The sequence below is a fragment of the Pantherophis guttatus genome, chromosome 6 (assembly GCF_059756535.1).
Source record: "Pantherophis guttatus breed Tessera chromosome 6, ASM5975653v1, whole genome shotgun sequence".
NCBI classification, from domain to species: Eukaryota; Metazoa; Chordata; class Lepidosauria; order Squamata; family Colubridae; genus Pantherophis; species Pantherophis guttatus.
The window spans coordinates 64,649,102-64,665,117 of NC_142068.1; the positions used below are offsets into that span (position 1 = coordinate 64,649,102).

Below are 16,016 nucleotides of genomic sequence, written 5' to 3' on the forward strand. Positions count from 1 at the left end.
GGATCAGACTAGGTGGAATAGGAATTTCTACGATAGTATCTATGTTGCTACTAGTCCACTGGGAGCAAAACAGTCAAGTTTGGTTCGGAAGAGGCCATCAGCAGAATTATTTTTCGTCTCAATCAATGTTTATTCAGGATCAGCAAGATTAGACCCAAAGGAGCCTTTTCTATGTTCTTTCTTTCTTTAATTAGGTATTCCTCATTTGTGACTGGCCATTTTTGCAGTGCAATGCAGTAATTGCTCCCTGAAAAATGGACAGTATATTCATTGATCCATCTGGTCTTCAACCTATTCCTGCTTACCTGAAATTCTATCTATCTATCTATCTATCTATCTATCTATCTATCTATCTATCTATCTACCTACCTATCTATCTATCTATCATCTATCTCTGTATCTGTATTTATATCTATCAATCATCAATATCTGATGGGCTGAATCAGTAAACAATGTATATATTTGCATTTTCGGTTAGTTATACAATGCATCCAAAAGACAAATCAAGAAACAAGGGCTTTAAATTATAAGGAAATTATTTTGGATTGGATATCAAGAAAGAATCCCAACAATAACATTTATTCAACAATGACACAAACTGTCTTTGGAGGTAGTAAACATTTTTTTTGGGGGGGGGTTTAAAAAGGGGCTAGATGATTAAATAAGAGATGTTGTTTTATGGTGTTACTCCACTGGGTAGGAGTTTGGACTAGATTATCTGGAAGAGACCTCCCAATCCTTATATTCTCTGAATTTGACTTATTAGGACTCAATATATTTCAAAATTACATAAGGATAATGTATTTCATTTTTAGAATGATTGTACTACAGCTCTGGAGCATCTTTGAAGATAACAGCTCTGGAGCATTTTTGAAGAGCCGAGGTGGCGAGTGGTTAGAACGCAATACTGCAGGCTACTTCAGCTGACTGCTAGTTGCAGTTCAGTAGTTCAAATCTCACCAGGCTCACTCAGCCTTCTATCCTTGCAAGGTGAGTAAAATGAGGACCCGGATTGTTGGGGGTAATAGGCTGACTCTGTAAACCGCTTAGAGAGGGCTGTAAAAGCACTATGAAGTGGTATATAAGTCTAAGTGCTATTGCTATTGCTAACAGAATAACAGTTGGAAGGAACCTTGGAGGTCTTCTAATCCAACTCCCTGCTCAAGCAGGAAATCCTATACTGTTCCGTACAAGTGGATGTCCATACTCTTACTAAAAGCCTCCAGAGATGGAGCACCCACAACTTCAGAAGGCAAGTCATTCTGTTGGTTAATTGTTGTCACTGTTAGGAAATTTCTCCTTAGTTCTAGTTTGGATCTCTCCTTGATTCGTTTCAATCTGTTGTTTCTTGTCTTGCCTTCTGATTCTTTGGAAAATAGGTTGACCCTTTCTTCTTTATTCCTCAAATATTGGAACACTGCTATCATGTTACCCCTAATCTTTCTTTTCACTAGACTAGACGTATCCAATTCCTGCAACTGTTCTTCATATGTTTTATCCTCCAGCTCTCTAATCATTTTTGTTGCTCTTTTCTGCACTCTTTCTAGAGTCTCTACATCTTTTTTATAATATGGTGACCAAAACTGTATGTAGTGTGGTCTGATCATGACATGTGTCATTGTGCCTAAGATGATGGTGGAAGAGGAGGAGGAGGAGGAGGAATTGTTTTTGCCTGGTTTGGCTTTCTCCCTCCCTCCCTCTCCCTCCCTCTCTCTTTTTTAAATACTGTTAAGACTTACTTGTTTCTCTTTGTTTTGATGCTGCTGTCATCACTCATATCTTCTGGATCTGTGCCATCTTTTTCTGCTGAAAGGGAACAAACTTGTTAGTGACAAATATGTCATTAAACCAACCAGATCAGCCAATTTAACTTTTGTTTTATTAGAGTTGGTTCAGTTTCTAAATTTTCTGTTTCTCTGGTCATTACAAATGATTTAAAAAGTCAATTGTAATTTATTCTTCTCACTATTTAGTTTAGAACTCTTTCTATGTGCATTACACACACCTATACCTCCCTTTCCTTCTTTATCTCTCTAATTATCTTTTTTAATAGGTTAGAGTGTTATGGTTTTAATAATTGCTGGGAATCAAGGAAATGTAGTCTAGCACATCTGGAAACAAGGATTATGCACAAGTACTATTATCTATGTGCACATTAGTTAATCTTGGCAAATAAAAACAGCATTGATAATGAGCTGAATTGATTGTGAAATCAATCACATTCTTTTCACATATATAGGTAACAAACAGGTAAACAGTCCTTGCAGATTCAGGCATGGATAACAGAAGTGGGAATGGTACACCAGATGGCAGTACCATTAACCAAACATTTTCTAGGACCTTAGTGTGAAGTGATTCTATGAATCCTCTTTCAAGGATTTATTATCCTGGCAAAACAGTCCTCTCATTTAGAAAGACTCTGTAGAAAAGTAAACATAAATAATTTGTAAGCGCTATGAAGAAATTTAAAGAAAAATAACTGTAAACAGATAAACAAGAGCCACATTGTATTCCTCGTAAATTTACTGTATAAACTCTGCAACAATCAACAAATAGTTCATTGAACAAGTCAACTCAAAATAATAGGAATTTATGGCCATGTTTGGAGAAGCTCTAGGACAGTGATGGCGAATCTTTTTGGCACCGAGTGCCAAAAAGGTTATGTAGAAATGTTGCACGCTCTCATCAGAATCATGCTCCAGAAAAGCCAAACTTCCAGGTTCTATCGCGCACGGATGCCCAATGATCAGCTGGTTGTCGCACATGCTCAGGCTGATTTTCGGCACTGCCACACGCGCGAAGGACAGCTGATTGTCTCACACACGCATGCATGCCAGAAACAGGCAAGGCCATGCGTGCCAGGATGACATGGCTTTGCGTGCCACTTTGGGCACGCGTGCCATAGGTTCGCCATCACGGCTCTAGGAGAAAAGGGGTTAGGCCCCACATCTAGTAATGTGGTTGAGGTTTCCCACATCTGAATTATGCTAACAATCAATAGCTATTAAAAGTTCATCACCCTATGAAACAATGCTTAAAAACAATAAGCTATTTATATGTCGTATGTTGTGTAAATGTCAAATTTGTGTTTTAATAAAATTTATAAATTTTTTAATAAAAAAAAAGTTCATCACTTATAAGCCATTTGTCATGGTTCCGAGTAATGCTCCCAATTAATTCAAGACTCTGAGGCCGTGGCTTTCTCAAAAGATCCTGTTTATTGTGGCTATTTACTAACACACTTGCAATATATCAATAAAACTCTAATCTCTGAATGATTAGAATCTTATTTAATCTTTATCCAAAGTTAAGATCGTGCTTCTTTTAAATTCCAAGAATTTGGAATGCTTGATAATAATCTTTCTGGAGAGCACCAATTGCTCTTACTCCATCAAAGACACACACTGTAGGTATCAAGAATGCACACAAAAATATGCTCTGACTTATTGGACCTAATTTTCCACAAGAATGTGGTATTAAACAGCTATAAAATCTTTCTCACCACATAGGCATCTAAAAATGTCTAGAAAGAAAACCATTGAATACACTTAAACCTTATTCTCTCAGTGTGAGAACAAATAACTTGAATCAAGAGGCTAGGGAAAGCAAACAACTTCAAAGGATATTGGTCAAAAGGCACTGGAATTGCCTACTTTCTGGAATTAAATTGAGTTTAAGAACAAAATAGGAGCAATATAACAAATATATAAAGGTCACCCATTTACTTTATAAGAAATATGAAGTCTGCCATTCCATCTTGGAAAAGATACCATGAGAATATTTTTTTAAATGGCCACAAAGAATAACAAAGCAACATATGAACATTTCTAAATAATGTCCATCTTAACTTGGTACCATTTATCAATGTAAAATAATTGTATTCTGTGGAAGTTAAATAAATACAAACTTATCTGAAAAATGAAGGGGAAGATAATGTGAATTTCTAGATGAGGACACTAATCTATGTCATCCATCCATCGTATCTTAGCAACTAAGTACTATTTCTCATCAAATTCCATCATGACCTCAATGATTTCTACTTCACCATCAATTTTGAAGTAATAAAAGTCCACTTCCTTAATGTCACAATAAAACTGCACAATATAGGTAATCCTCAACTCACAACCACAACTGAGCCCAAAATTTCTGTTGCTAAGTGAGAAATTTATTAAGTGAGTTTTGTCCCATTTTATGACTTTTTTGTCAGATTTGTTAAGTGAACTACTGCAATTGTTAAATTGGTAACATGGTTGTTAAGTGAATCTGGTTTTCCCATTGATTTTGCATGTCAGGTGATTAATCATGTGACCTTGGGATACTGTAATTGTCATAAATGTGAAAAATGGTCATAAGCCACTTTTTTCAATGCTGTCGTAACTTTGAATGGTCACTAAGTGAACTGCTGTAAGTCAGGGACTACCTGTAGATGTATAGATATCAACATTCTTCAGGACAACCAACATATCATTATGCAGACCAATGTGATTCCCATCTAGAATACACTCCCAAATCCATCATCTATAAATTCAGTAGACGGTATTACCTATCCAACAAGATCAATATACCGATCAATGCCTATATTAAAAGACAGACCACAAAAATAGATCAACAGAATATCATTGACTGTTACCTACAGCTTACAATCAAGCCATCCAAATGTATTATTAATAAGCTGCATCACATTCTGGACAATAACAATGCCCTTTCTCAGGCAATGGGCAGCAAGTTCATACCTGCATACATTAAAAACACCCTACTTGAATCAGATTCTTAGAAGCCACAAGAAATAACACAACCTTGGATCTAATGTCAGGATACTCTCAGATGTCTGTTTGTTTCCACACTTCACACACAAGATTAGAATGCTTTTGCATATTCTTCTTCTGTTATGATATATGCTATCATCTGTCATCAATGCCCCTTTTTATGTAGGACAAGCAAACCAAACTTCAACCAAAAGAATTAATGGACAAAAGTTTGACTTCAGAATTCAAAACATGGACAATATGATATCCAAGCATTTCAGTCACCCATGACACTCACTTCATCACAGATCTCAAAGTATCCATTCCGGTAAAAATCAAACCTACTACCACAATTGAGATATTTATACACTTACATAGACCAACAGGTTTTAGGCTACAGGTTCTCCTTGATTTAGGACCACAATTGAGTCCAAAATTTCTGTTGTTAAGTGAGACATTTGGTGAGTTTTGCCTCATTTTACGACCTGTCTTGTCACTGTTATTAAGTGAATCACCGCAGTTGTTAAATTAGTAACTGAGTTGCTAACTGAATCTGGCTTCCCCATTGAATTAACTTGTCAGAAGATCACAAAAAGTGATCACATGACCCTGAGATATTGCAACCATCATAAATTTGAACCAGTTGCCAGGTATCTGAATTTTGGTCACGTGGTCATGAGGATGCTGCAACTGTTGTAAGTGTGAAAAATGATCATAAGGCACTTTTTTTCAGTGCCATTGTAACTTTGAATGGTCACTAAATGAACTGTTGTAAGTTGAGGACTGCCTGTATTTCAGAAGATTTTAACACACACAGTGGGGTTTTAACACATCACAATTGTTAATTATTGTTGTGGCCCATCAGCGGCCTGTGTGGATTGTAGCTGATTCTGACAGCAAGGAGGCTGGTGTGGTGTTGCGCCAGCAGCCTGTGCAGCCAAGTCAGACAATGAGAAGGCTGGAGAAGATGTGGTGCCAGAGGCAGGGATTCAGCCAGGGCCTTCAGAAGCTCCTTTAAGGGAAGAGGACGAAGAGGAGGAGCCTCTTCTCGATGCACGGGCGTGCAGAGCTGCCAAAAGGCAGGAGTGGCTCCTCAGGAGGAGGTCTCCTCGAGAGTGAGTCTTAGGGCTAATTGGCCACTCCCTTAGCCTATTTAAGGAGGAACATCGACTGAAGCAAGTTGTAGGGAACAACTTTAGTTCACTCTACTTCGCGTCTGGATTCTCTGCACATGGCTTCTGGGCTTTCTGCCAAACTTCGTAAGATTGTGATTACTTTATCTTTGGTTTCTTGTAGGCTGTTAAGAAAGTTTATTAACAGCCTTTGTTTTGAAAAAGACTAAGTTATTTTAGTAAATTAAGTTTTGTACAAACTTTGTGTGTGCTGTGTTCTTTGGGATCCGTAGCTGGGGCAGAACAATTGTTTGAGAAGGTACTCACCAGGAACCTGTATTTATATAACCATCCTGCTTTCTGTTCTCCTTCCCCTGTCTCATCCCAGTTTAAAACTTGTATCAATTTAGCTACTTCATACATTTGATAAAGTGAGCTTCGGCTCGTGAAAGTTTTTACCTTTTCATAACATTTATTATGCTGTCTGAAATGCTACAGACTTCTTTTAACTTTGAACCAAGTACTAGAGATTGTGAAGGAAATGTGAGAGATATGCCATTCCTTCCCAGGCTTCCAGTTACTTTAGGCTAATTCTTCTATCTGAATATTATTAAGTGAATGAGAGTTGGGCTTGAAACACCCGTTACTTGCCATTAAAAACTACACATTTGCTTGTTTGTTTACACATTCATTCATTCAAGTAATAATACATTGAATGGACCAATGAGACAAAATTTTAAAAGTCATGCTTAAGCATATTGGATTTGGGCTGAAAAAATCCAGATCACCACTAGATACCAGCAAAGGAAAATGTAAATTGTTTATTTTGATTCCAGCTAGTGGTTGGCTATTTTCTTTCATTTTGTTTTGCACTTCCTGATTTGTGACACTAGCTTAAGCACACTAATCTTTTTCCTAATGCATTACTTCAAGAGACATTATGTCCATCAGGAGTCTTGTTTTGTTTTGCTTTAATCCATTGTTCTTGCTTCTGATTAAGTCTCATTCAGTACAGCCACAATCAATCTTTTAATCCATTTTCAAGCGCTATTTCTCAAAAGCTTCCAGCTGTGAATTTTTAATTCTCTAAGGAGCCAAACAGGCTTTGACACAGAATCCTGAAAAAAAGGGTTTCTATATAATCAAATAATCCCACACAGATTTATAGTATTATAGTATCACAGAATTAAAAAGACCACAGACAAGCTAATTAAAGCTCCAGTTCAATTGCAATAGCAATAGCACTTAGACTTATATACCACTTTGCAGGGCTTTACAGCCCTCTCTAAACGGTTTACAGAGTCAATTTATTGCCCCCAACAATCTGGGTTCTCATTTTACTGACCTCACCAACCTTGAGCTGGTGAGAATCGACCTGCAGGTAGCTGGCAGTCAGCAGAAGTAGCCTGCAGTATTGCACTCTAACCACTGTGCCACCACAGCTCAATGCTATACCATCCACTAAAGAATTTCTGACAGATGACCTTCAGCCTCTGAAGACTTCATGTAAAGTGAAAAATTACGATTTTGTGTGGCAGTCTATTCCACTGCTGACAGCTTATTCAATAGAAAATTCAGGTTCTAGCCTGAAACTTCTTCCTTGTAGGTTTAACTCACTGATTCTGATCCTGCACTCTGGAGCAATAGGAAATTACACCCACTCTCTTTTCTATGAGTCATCCTTTCAGATATAGGAAGACGGCTATTGTAAGTCTCACCTGTTATCTCTTTTGCAGGCTAAAAATACCCAGATCCTTTAATCATTCCTCTTAGGATTTATTTACCAGCACCTTTACCATCTTGGTAATCCTCCTCTGAACTTACTCCAATTTGTTATTGTCCTTTTTGAACTGTAGTTCCCAGAACAGAACACAATATTCCAGACTGGTTCCTCAAGGAGGACCTATTAAAAGACAGGCTACAAAAAAACAGACAAGACAAGGAGCTGCTTTTACTGATTCTGACTGAAGTTCAAAACCTCCTTAAGCTCTAAAACTCTTGTTGTTCAAAGCCTTCTTTGAAAAGTAGATCAAAATTGTCCTTTATAAAGTAAGACCATAATTCCTAAGCCTTCAGCTTGCAGTTTGCCTCCTCGTCATTTTACTCCTGCTTTCCTTTTAAACGAACCCGTTCACAATTGTGGAAAAAATAATGGCTGCCTAATGTGACAGCACAATCCACACACAAGAGTAAAGTAGTAGCATAATTCAACTGTCTGTAGATGAACCCAAAATACATCAAATGATGCCATGCATGATCAATAGAGCTGGAATTGCTAACCATTGGAGGAGAGGTGAAAACATGGAGAAGGGAGAGTGATATGGAATGGAGTTTATAAGGAGAAGAATTTCATGCTGATACATTCTATCACAAGACTAACCTATTCTGTACCTACCTTAAATTCTTCATTCAGAAGTAGCAGAATCAATTATCCAGAAAACACAATGAGTTTCATTACATGAAATTAACAACATCTTTATGAACATCAATGAACATGAATTCTCATATCAGTGTGAAGCAGTTATTCATTTTCTATTCATTCCTGAGTTTCAAGCGTATATGCCATGGAAGAGAGGCTATTAAAGTACAATATCTTTTTTTAAAAAAAGATAATTATGCTTTGTCAGTTTTAGCTTTCCTTTCCCATTTAATAAGCATAATGAAAGTTAAAATACATTAATACCCATTTTGCACAAAATCAACATCTGTCTCAATAGCAATAATTTTAATGTGGCTTATTTAGAGTATTTATGCAACGACTTAAAACTTATTAAAAACTGTTTGCACACTTTTACCTTACTATAAACTACTTAGAGAGACTGATACTCAGAAATGCTGATATAAGTAGGGAAAGTGGTGTGACAGGAAGGAAGGAAACCAAAACAGAAGCAATCTCTGCTATCTTAAATGACAAAATAAACTTTAAAAACCATCCTAAGAAATTCCTAAGGAACCCACACTAACTTGATGGCATATAGTATACACCAATCAGTTTATTCAGTTATTTGCTCAAATTCCCTATTTATTTCATTCCAAAACTTTCCTGGTGATATATTGAGCAAAGCAGTACAGGTAGTCCTTGATTTATGACTGTTTGTTTAATGACAGGTCAAAGATACAATCATCCCCCCAAAAGTGACTTATACCATGTCTTCAGTGTTACCAATGTGGCATCTCACCCCTATTGGGATTTGGATGCTCGGCAAATAGAATCAGCGATGCAAGTCAGATTCACTAAACGACTGTGGGATTTGTTTTAACAACCACAGTAAAAATGGACATAAAATCAAGTTATGACTTACTTAATAATTGAATCACATAGCAACTGAAATTCCAGTCCAATTGTGGTCATAAGTCAAGAACTACCTGTAGCCATAATTCCCATCTTATTTTGTCCATCTTAAACTCTCAGCATGTACAGGCAATTCCTAACTTCAATGTCATTCCCAAGGAAGGGAATGTTCTGTCTTGCCTTCTAACCCTCAGTCAGAACATAAATGGGTCTCATGAAATTTCAGATAAAATTGTGCAAAGATGTTCCACTCGGTATTTAAAATGATACACATGTTGTGATGCGGCTGTCTTCAATAGCTCCATATCTGATTTTATGTGACTTGTCACCTTCAAGTGGGCCAGGCAAATGGGTGCCATGCCAAAATCAGAGAAAATGTAGGAGTAATAGCTATAGTTATGGTCATGTACTATGAACAAAACCCAACACTGTTGCCTGTATCGCCTTCCACTTTAATATAAATAGCAAGCATCCATGTGGAAGGCTGAAGCAAAGATGGCGAGATACAATAAATGCGGACATGAAAAAAGCCCAGTTAGATCTGGATATTGCACTTGATCACACAAGATGGCACATTGATCCAAAAAAGCAGACCTCCCACCTGCTGGAAAGTGCTAGGAGGAGGACGAGGTAGAGGAGGAGGATATGACCATGTGTCATGACCCCATTGGAGCCCAGTTCAGAGAAGGCATTAGAACTGGGACCATCCAACAGGGATGGCAAGTCTCCCTTGACATGTTTGGAGAGGCCAGGGGATGAGCACAATGTTGTCCCAGGTCCCTCAGGCATCAGGGGAGATGGTTAACCAGACAGAGAGCTGCCTGCCTTCACAGACACAGGAGAGGATTTACTGCTGACAGACAGTGGTGCTGATAGGCAGCAGATCCCCACTGATGAGGAACAGCTGCCTCCTCCACTGATCCAAGGGCATGGAGAACACAGTGTAGGTAAGCTCAGAGAAGGGTTGCAAGGCTACTCGGAGACGTTCACCCTGCCCCACCTCACAAGGAACACCTGGAGTGGAGTGATTTACGGAGAAGCCATGGGGAGTTAGTCTTCAGTAGGAACAATTGTTTATTTTGGATTACACTCCCCCTGCCTTTTTGCCTTGCCTTATGGACTGCTTTTGTCCTTTTCTTTGCTTTACCTTTAGAACTGCCTTTGTCTTGTACCTTATCGTTAGTCTAAGGACTGTCATTTGTCTTATGCCTGGACTTTGCCATGTGGACTTTCCTGGTAACATATGGACTGTTGTTTGGGGGACTGAGGGTGACTGCCTTCAGGGTAGCGTGGGGTGGAGCCTTATTGGTCATTGGATGGCCATTTGCTGAAACATTTATTGAGAGCAATAAAGGACTCTCTAGAGGCCTGCCTTGCCTTGCCCACCTGGATCAGAACATCATGCTTAGGGCCAGGACTACTGTTGTACATGTGGAAAAACACAACAGCTAAGTTGGAGGATACTTCCTTCCTCAATGAAGATAAACAAGTACTGCATCCATCATTGCTGGTTTCCTCCGTATACTCAGATTTTGTAATACATCTCAGCATGACAGCCAGAATTCTTTTTAAAGCCAAAAAATGTATTTAAGAAGTCTCTGGTGGGGGAAGATTGATTAACAACAGCACATTTGGATGGAAGTACCTACATTTCTGCCAAATCTTCCATCAATCCAGTGAGATTAATCTTTGAGATTTGCTACCTACAGCTGGGTTAAATAATAGTTTATTGCAAGACAGATCCCCTGGGCAGAATGGTCAATATCACATTTGGATGAAACAAGTTATGCACAGGCTTTTCTAGTATAAACAAGTGAAATACAAAAGTAGAAAAAGCTACAGCTAACAACTGAGGACTTTTCAGCTAACCATTTGCACACTTCGGCAGTTCTCGTTTTGAACGGAAACTTACTTCTATGTAAAGATCTTTAGGATGAGGGTATACACTCAGATACGTGCAAGAAGTCCAATAATACTTGAACCACTCCTAAGAACATAGGGAATATAATGACTACAAGGAACCAGGGATCACAGATAACTATCAAAGTAAACACAGTTCAAAACCTTCTCTTTACAGTGTTTGAGAGTTTAGGCAGGTTTTCAAGGAGATAAATGGAGCCTTCCAAAGGTGTAAGGCAGCATTATAATCCTTTAAAAAAAAAAGAATCCTCCAAGAACTGGCTGGTGGAAGTTGTTCTTTTATAACCTAACACAAATGCTTGATATGGACCTTAAGGCATCAAATGTTTTCTGTGTCTGAAATATATGGTCATACATCCACCCACACATTTCGCAGTGTTTTTCAGACCACAAAGATAATTTAATCTGCTAATGTAGGAAACTTTAAAAAAAAACAAAAACCAACAACCCTACTTTCAAAATAAGAGAAAAACTCTAGAGGGATAAAATGAAGTAAAAAAGATCTTAACTATCCACCTCATTCTAAAGGAAGGAACTATTTTATTGAGAGAAAGAAAGGATTCAAGAACAGATGTAATTTCAGTAAGAGGATTAGATCTCTTTTCTTATCAATTGTATATTTTCTGCTGAAGAAATGAAGAATAAGAGCAGAAGATGCTCACAATAATAAGGTTAGTTTATATGAAACTATGGTGTCCACATTTCTAAATCATTACTATTATCCTTTTAGAGCAGAGGTGGAAAAGGATGGCCCTTTTATGACTTATAAACTTCAACTCTCAGAATTCTTGAACCAGGATGCCCCCTTTTATGACTTGCGGACTTCAACTCCCAGAACCCTGAGCCAGCTCAGGAATTCTGGGAGTTGAAGTCCGCAAGTCATAAAAGGGCCATTGTTCCCCACCCCTGTTTTAGAGATAGTGAACAGGACCTTTTGCTGAAATCAAAACTTCGCAAAAGAGTTTCCAATAATCAGAATCAAGACTAACACAAAACTCAACATTTTAACCTGTAAATCTAATGACCGACATGTTCGGATACTCTTTAAGTTTAAATAGACAAAAATAATCACAGCATTAGTTACTTGCTGAAGCTTCCAGTTTGCGTTTATGAGGTGGGTCTTCAATGATCCGGTTAATATCACCACGGTTCTTTAGATCCACTGGTTTCTCCCATACTGACAATTGCATTGTAGGGTTGAAGAAGAAGACTCGATCATCTCCAGTCCAGACTATACACCTATTTCAATCAATAAACTAGGCTTAGAGAGAATTTCAGAAACAGTTCAGAAAAAAATAAAATACTTGCATTGACGATTCACTATTCCCGGTAGATGAACTATAATTTAATTCATAGGCCAAGATTCACACATTTAGCTAATGCTTAGCTTTGTTTTATTGAGCTATGTGAATCCAATCATTGCATCTTTAAATCTGTAGATTATGTCCTGTTGTTTTTTGTGACCATAGGTGTACTGAATAAGCTATAGTTAAACAAACAACTTTGTCAGTGGTGGGATCCTCCTAGTTTAACAACCGGTTTGGTGATCATGCAATTTACTGCGCGGGTGTGCGCAGTTTCAAGAAATCTTCACTTCCTGGTTTCTTTGGAGGAGTAACACAGCTGATCCGCGTGGCAATCTGCTCTACCGTGCAAATCAGCTGAGAAGATTAAGGTTGGAAAATAGTATGGGTGGGTGGGCCCATCTGAATGTCGGGATGAACCGGTTTGCTCCCAGCTGCTTGTTGGAGATACAGGTTTGCCTGAACCAGTCTGAATCAGTAGAATCCCACCCCTGCACTTTGACACTGCTTGCCGTACAAGTAATTGTTTGTTCTCTCATATTATTGTCCAGAACAATGGCAAGAAGATGAATTTTTCCAAAGTCCTATTTCTTCAATCAAAATTGACTTCTATAGGTTGTTAGTTTCTTAAGCAATGAAAATTTGCACATTACTGAGCAAACAGCTTTGGGGAGGGCAAATTAAACCAGTGGAATAGGAACAAAAGTCTTAATCACTTTCCCTGGTAAGAAAAGATTCCTCATAGCTACATTTCAATTACTTTAAAACTTTAGAAGGTAAACTGTGGTTCAGCCACATAATGCATAATTTGGAAGATGTTATAGGACCATGTGTCTTATAATATCTTCTTTACTGATCTGGCATACAGCAGCAAGTTGCAAATTTATTTCAGACTAACAGCCTGAAATATTTTTTTTGCCCCTTCACAAATTGTTTCATGATCACTACACATATGTTAATAAAGTAATATTCACAATTAATGTTACTTTAACAGCAATAATAGTTCAAAAATAAATACTGAGAGCAGATGGAATGTGGAGATCGAAAACTGAGTAACACATTGGAAACCCGAGATTCAGGATCCATGATATCAGCACAAATAGCTCTAATTAACACAAACACAATTAGATCTTACTCGTTAGAGGCTATAATTAATTTCATTGAAATTTATAACATACAATTATTTGAGAATTGCTGCACTCAGAACTGTCATCATCCTCATTGCATCGTTCATTTTTGATATGCTGATTCTTTAAGTTTCCGACAACCAACTGTTATTTTGATAGCATAATTCAAATGAATACTTATTCCAACAAGGCTATTTGATTCTGGTATATGGAAGACTGTCTTGTTTTTTTGTTTTGTTTTCTGTTGTTTTCTATTGTTTTTTTTAAAAAGAAAGATATATGAAAAATCTTAGAAAGTCTTAGAAAAAAGTGAGAATGTCTGAAATGTGGAATGATAACATAGTGATTTGTATAATACTTCTTTCCATAATTCACTGAATTAACAAGGGAAATGGAATTCCACTAATAATCCAATGTTTATACCATCATATTGTTGATTTAAAGCTGATAGACTGAAATCATGATCATGCAAAACAATTCATCTGAATGTCGGGACAAACCGGTTCGCTCCCAGCTGATTGTCGGGGCTACTGGTTCTCCCAAACTGGTCTAAACCAGTAGAATCCCATCCCTACACTTTGTACACTGCTTGCCATATAGGTAATTGTTTGTTATCTCATATTATTGTTCAGAACAATGGCAAGGAGATTAACTTTTCCACAGTCCTATTTCTTCAATCAAAATTGACTTCTATAGGTTGTTAGTTTCTTAAGCAATGAAAATTTGCACATTACTGAGCAAACAGCTTTATGGTCATGCAAAACACTTCCAATTTATGTTAATGTTTCTCTGTGTGTATGGTTTTGACAGATGGATCAATAGAAAGGCTGAACACTGGAGAATTGATGCTTTCAAATTGTGGGGCTGGAGAAATTCTTGAAAGTCCTTTGGATTGCAAATACTTTGGCCATCAAATGAGAAGAGCGGAGTAATTGGAAAGGATCCTGATGTTGGGAAAGACTGAAGGCAAAAGGAGAAGGGGGCAGCAGATGCAAAGAGTCAGACACAAGTTAGCAACTGAACAACAACAACAACAACAACAACAACAACAACAACAACAACATATGTATATAAAATAAACCGAGACAAGATTAGTGGAAAAGAAATTAATCTGAAAGCAAGTCACAAAGTTACACACAAATATGAATGCTTACTTTCAAACTTTAATTGTTGATTCACTAGAACAGAATTTAAACAACTGTTTAAATCCAGGAATCAAATACCAAAGCTATTTTGTAAATATTGAACTCTGGAAAATAAAGATTTAAAAATATTTTGGGAAAATGATGTTGCATAAAATTTGTACAAACCATGAAGCCCAAGAGGGTTTATGGATGAAATAAGGCTTTATTTATTTATTAGTCATGTTTCTAGGCTGCCAACTGCCAGATGATTCTGGATGGCTCCACAGACTAAAAACACAGTAAAATATAAAAAAACAAAAAACAAAAAAACAAAAAAACAAAAAAACAAGAGAACATAAAATTTAACTGCCATACGGAAGGAACTCTCCAACACACACACACACACACACACACACACACACACACACACAAACACACACCATACCTCAACAGCACTAAAAGAACCTGCCTGAACCAGCTAGACTCAAGATACCACAAGGAAGACAAGGTGAAGGCCATGTGGATTTCCAGTACAATACCATTCAAATAGCAAGTGCAATGATAGAGTTGGCCCACTCTATGGTCCTAGAAAATGAACCTGTTTAATCAATGGACCCAGAACAGGATGCTACTGTCTGAGTAAAGGATGAACAGATACCATGGGAGACAATCAGTCCTTCAAATTATTAGGCCCTATACCATGGAGAGCTTTAGGTCATAACCAGTATCTTGACTTGCCTCTGAAAACCAACTACAACTTATGCTGTAGGGTTGCTACATAGCTACAACAACGCTTGCTCATCACTGCTCATGCTACTGTATTCTCTATATTCTGGATATTCTAGTTATTCTTCAAGGGGATCCTCATATAGAACAGGTTGTAGTAGTCCAACTGTAAATAACTAAAGCATTAGCAACCATGAGGGGCTCCTCTCTAACCAGGAATGGGCATAAATGAATATAAACTGAACCTGTGCAAAGTCCTTCTTAACCATACTGACACCTGCTTGTCAATGGAGTTTAGGAAGATCCCCCAAATTGTGCAAGGTTTGAGCAGGCAGTGCATCCCCACTCAGGATTAAAGGTGGGAAATCTCCAGAACCAGGAGGACAGAAAACTGAAAGTTACCTGGTCTTGTCAGGCTGACTTTCAGATTTTTCCTCCCCATTCAAACTTTCAGACCTCCAAAAAAAACCTCCAGACTGTGTGGCAAAAATTTGACAGGATTGTTTGGTAGATAAGGGGTTAAAATGTTCATCTGACTATCCTCAGCATACTGAATTGATGTATGATCTTCCAAATGGATGGGTGACTTTTCCTGATGACCTCATGTAGATATTAAACAAGAGAGGTGAAAGTGTCAAGCCTTGAGACACCCCACAAACAGAGAGT

At 37.7% G+C, this 16,016-nt stretch overlaps 1 protein-coding gene across 4 annotated transcripts in view; it reads right to left on the reverse strand.

The window, feature by feature from the left end:
- TCERG1L (transcription elongation regulator 1 like) overlaps nucleotides 1-16,016 on the reverse strand; it is a 183,575-nt gene that overhangs the window by 25,375 nt on the left and 142,184 nt on the right. For 3 of the 4 annotated variants that reach the window (XM_034436485.2, XM_034436483.3, XM_034436486.2), the window contains exons 8-9: nucleotides 12,154-12,308; nucleotides 1,740-1,806 (exon numbers count right to left, since the gene is read on the reverse strand). In XM_034436485.2, the coding sequence (XP_034292376.1) occupies nucleotides 1,740-1,806; nucleotides 12,154-12,308 (222 nt within the window). The remainder of the gene's footprint in view (nucleotides 1-1,739; nucleotides 1,807-12,153; nucleotides 12,309-16,016) is intronic. The other variant, XM_034436484.3, reaches the window with a different exon arrangement.